General features: G+C 37.7%; 1 protein-coding gene across 1 annotated transcript in view; it reads right to left on the reverse strand.

Moving 5' to 3' along the window:
• Positions 1 to 3,976, reverse strand: part of LOC101845583 (cytosolic carboxypeptidase 2) — a gene marked incomplete in the record, with an annotated part of 101,844 nt that overhangs the window by 69,385 nt on the left and 28,483 nt on the right. The window contains 4 exon segments of the mRNA XM_035972958.1: positions 6 to 138; positions 896 to 1,029; positions 1,876 to 1,958; positions 3,070 to 3,152. Coding sequence (XP_035828851.1) covers positions 6 to 138; positions 896 to 1,029; positions 1,876 to 1,958; positions 3,070 to 3,152 — 433 coding nt within the window.

A 3,976-nucleotide genomic window follows, 5' to 3' on the forward strand; every position in this document is an offset into this window, starting at 1 on the left:
CAAACCTTCATGAAGTTGATGATGGTGAAGCGGTACTCCTTGTCCTTGCGAGTGTTGGACACGCGGAAGTAGAACCATTGCGTGTGTTTGTTGGTGTAGAGGTCATACCTCAGTGACAGCTCATACTCTGTCTCCCCGCTGTTGAAGGCAATAGAGCAAGTATATAGCGAAGGTCATTAAAAAAAAATAGAGCCTATTCTTGTGTACGTACACTGCTGTAGTAAATATAAGTATGAAAAAAAACAACTGTTTAGTTTAGTTTTAGTAGAGGTTTTACGGCGCTTGCAACTGTGAAATAATAATAGTAGTAATATTTGCTCATATGAACGAAGAAATGACACACACACACAGACATACACAGACACACATGCATGCCAACACAAACACACGCTCACACACCCTTATTCACGCAAACACACCCAAACATGAACCACACACACACACATATACACACATCTTCTCTCTCATCACACATACTTTCTCCTCACCAGATAAGATTTTGATATTATGTTGCATACATATAGACTGCTATCTCAAATACTAATACGCATCTATGAACTTTCAAGTAAAAACGTAAAGTTGTTCCTGCATCCGATCTGGACATTGGGGATTGCCCTGTTAGTGAGACAACTTCCTGGGCCTTCGGCATATTGTGGTAGGGTGGCCAGTTCCTTTCCACGCCGCCTTTACTTCCCCAACTCGAAGTCAAGTACCCACTACTGCTGGGTGGGCAGGAAGGGGCGAAGTAAATCTGGGTCCAAACCGAGGCTCAAACCCGGACTTTCCGCTCCGCTGGCGCACCCTCATAACATTCAAGTACAGTAAACAAATTTTCCCCTAAATTAATTTTTGGCTTACTTTATCTATAAAAAATTCAATTGACAAAAGTACTCACATCTGTACAGCTTTTCCCAGGTTGCCACTTTCGAACCGCGACTCAAATATGAGAGTCGTGTCGTTGTCTGACTCCAAGCCCACAGCACAGGGGTCACAGCCATTGCGGGATCCGCCCACACGTGACTTGATGAACTGAGAACATCAATGTTTTAGTTTTAGTAAGAGTTTTACGGCACTTGCAACACAATAAGGTCAAATAAGTGCCGAAGATTAGAGGTGTTACAAGAGAGTAACAAACACAAAAAAGAAGGAAGGGAGATAGAGACAACAGATTTTTTTATAGGAAAGATGGAGAAAACCACACCAAAGCACCCGCCAACCACCCGCAAGAGAATATCGATACAAAATGAGGAATCGTTTGAGTAAAGTCTGAAGTAAAGAGAAGTATATCAATGAGATAAAAGTCATACTGTTTTAGTTTTAGTAAGAGATTTACAGCACTTGCAACAAAATTAGGTCACATTATAAAGGCTGAAAATTAGAAGTGTTGCTGGAGAGTAACATATTTATAAAAAGGGAGAACAGAACGAATGATAGATATTTGATAACAAAGAAGGAGCAAACTACAAAAGACCACCTGTCAACCACCCATAAAGTCGTATTGTACGAGGAAAAAGTAAGAAAGGCAGATATTATATAGAGAAATAAAAGGAGTAGGATATTCCAGTGGCCTGACAACCATCCAATATTATAGCCTGTATTCAGAAAATAAAACTTTTATACTTCTTTCAAAAGAATCTTATGAACATAGCATTTGTACTCAGAAAATAAAACTTTTATACTTCTTTCAAAAGAATCTTATGAACATAGCATGTGGCCATCTACAAAACAAATGAATGCATACACGATCCCTTTCAATGCAAGAGAGAGTAAAATGAATAGGTCTTGGCATTTTCTTTCGTTCTGAGCTAACATGCAAACAAACAAACAAACAAACATATAAACCCCCAAAAAATAAGAAAGAGGGTGTCAACTCACAAATTTGGATTTTGTGTCGTAACCGAAAACAACCCGGCCTCCGTTCGACTCTCCCCTCACCATGGGACATTTTTCATAACCAGCTGCAGATAGAAAGAATGTCACGTTGAACGTTTCACATTTTCCGATTCTAGGACAACTACTATTATTATCACAATTATTACAGATATAATCATCATAATTATAAATATTATCGTAGTAAAGTTTTAAAAAAAACAGTGGAGACTGGGTTTATGGTTAGGAAATTATAAAGTAGTTAAAAAAAAACAAAAAAACAACAACTGAGGCTCAATATAACATAATCATCGTTATCATCATCCTCACAATACATGGTGTGTTTGTATAGGTATATTTGAGAGTATACCACCAACAATATAAGTATCATTATTATCACCATCCTTATTGTTGTCTGAGATAGCTATAGTAATAGTGGAGAGTATTGAAAAATGTTCATTCAAAAGTACAATCATAAATTACAGGTTAGCATAGGAATATTTTATTAAGTGAAGTGAAACTAAAGTGTCTGATACATTTTTCAGAAATGCTGTCTTCAGTACAAGGTAGAAACAATTAAGTATAAATCTCGCCATAAGGAGGATGTTTTTTGAGTCATAGATTCTTCCTAACCCCACTTACAATGCTTAAAGTGCAGAAATTTTTATCAACTTTCCATTTGATAGGGTTTGATCCTTTCTTTTCCTGGCAGACAGAATTTCCTTCATGGAGGGAGCAAAATTAGGCCACCAGTTTGGCACAACACAATTTAATCCCCTAAATTCAAACACTTAACTTTGTAGGTTGAACTGGGTGAATAAGATGAAAATCACTGCCAACAGCCAGAGAGAAGGCTACCATGATATATTTCACATTACATAGTGAGATTAGATCTTTTGTTTGCCCGCGGAATTCTGAGTCAAACTTAATTAAGCAAAGCAGAGGTGTATTCAATGCTTATTGGTCAGCGATAATTCCAGGCCAAACCAATTTAAGTAAAATATAAGCAAAATTTCATATTGATACCTTAAATAGTTTGGACACAATGTGTGTCTAAGGTTAGTTTGTCGAGTTCAGACCGATTTTATCCCCCGGCTCGCAGCAAGCCAGGGTGGACACAAGTGCACTGCCGCAGCAACGCAGGGTGCATTGGGTTAAGTTCATTTGACCACTGGGTGTCTCTTCTGAGACAAAACTCACTGTTCTTATAGAAGGGTTCTGGCTCAGGAGGTACAGTCTGTATGTGGTGGACTTTTTCATTGATCACCTGGAGGTCTGAAGGCCTGATGGGAGGAAGGGGAGGGCGGTGGAGAAGGCAAAACAAAAAATCATTTTCAGGCATTGCATTATAGGTGTGAAAAAATGTTAATATCTTTGGCCTTGAAAAATTTTTTTTCTCCTTTTTACACAACTCACATTCTCGACACATTTTCTTTAATAAGAAGACCAGGATTTGAAACTGTGTGTTAAGGCTAATAACTATAAACAATTGATGATGCCATCAGCAGTGCGAAATGAAAGGATCGAGACAATGAGAATGAAATGCTACAGGTACCAGTATTGCTACTGCCTACTTGTACTGACGAGAAGAAGTCCTTTCTGCTACATGGCAAATTTCTTAAAGACTTTAAGATTCTACACTAGAGAAAAGTTATGAAACTAAAATTGAGCTTCAAAGATAATGCAAAGTTTTTGTTTCCATTCAAAGGAATCAAATGTTAAGAGCATAAAAGTTAAATTACACACTGAACTAAAACCAGCTGACAAAAGGGACAGATGCTTCAGGGTTGTTGTTTTTTTTCTTTATAATTATAATTCAGTCCCCTGAACACTCCATTGCAAGCCCTTTACAGAATTTGCATGTCACCTTTTGCTACCACTAAATTGTCTCTGTTAACATTTTGAAGTTTTCAACGAGTAAGCACAATAACAGCCCTCCCTCATCAGTAATCCGCTCTCATCTAAAACACTCAACAGAAAGTTTCTGCTGTAAGAAAATTGGCCTCTGCTGAGTTAGTTTTAGTTTTAGTAAGAGTATTACGGCACTTGCAACAAAATAAGATCATATAAGTGCCGAAGGTTAGAAGTGTTACAAGAGAGTAACAAA

This window comes from Aplysia californica, unplaced genomic scaffold (genome assembly GCF_000002075.1).
Source record: "Aplysia californica isolate F4 #8 unplaced genomic scaffold, AplCal3.0 scaffold00926, whole genome shotgun sequence".
Classification (NCBI taxonomy): Eukaryota; Metazoa; Mollusca; class Gastropoda; order Aplysiida; family Aplysiidae; genus Aplysia; species Aplysia californica.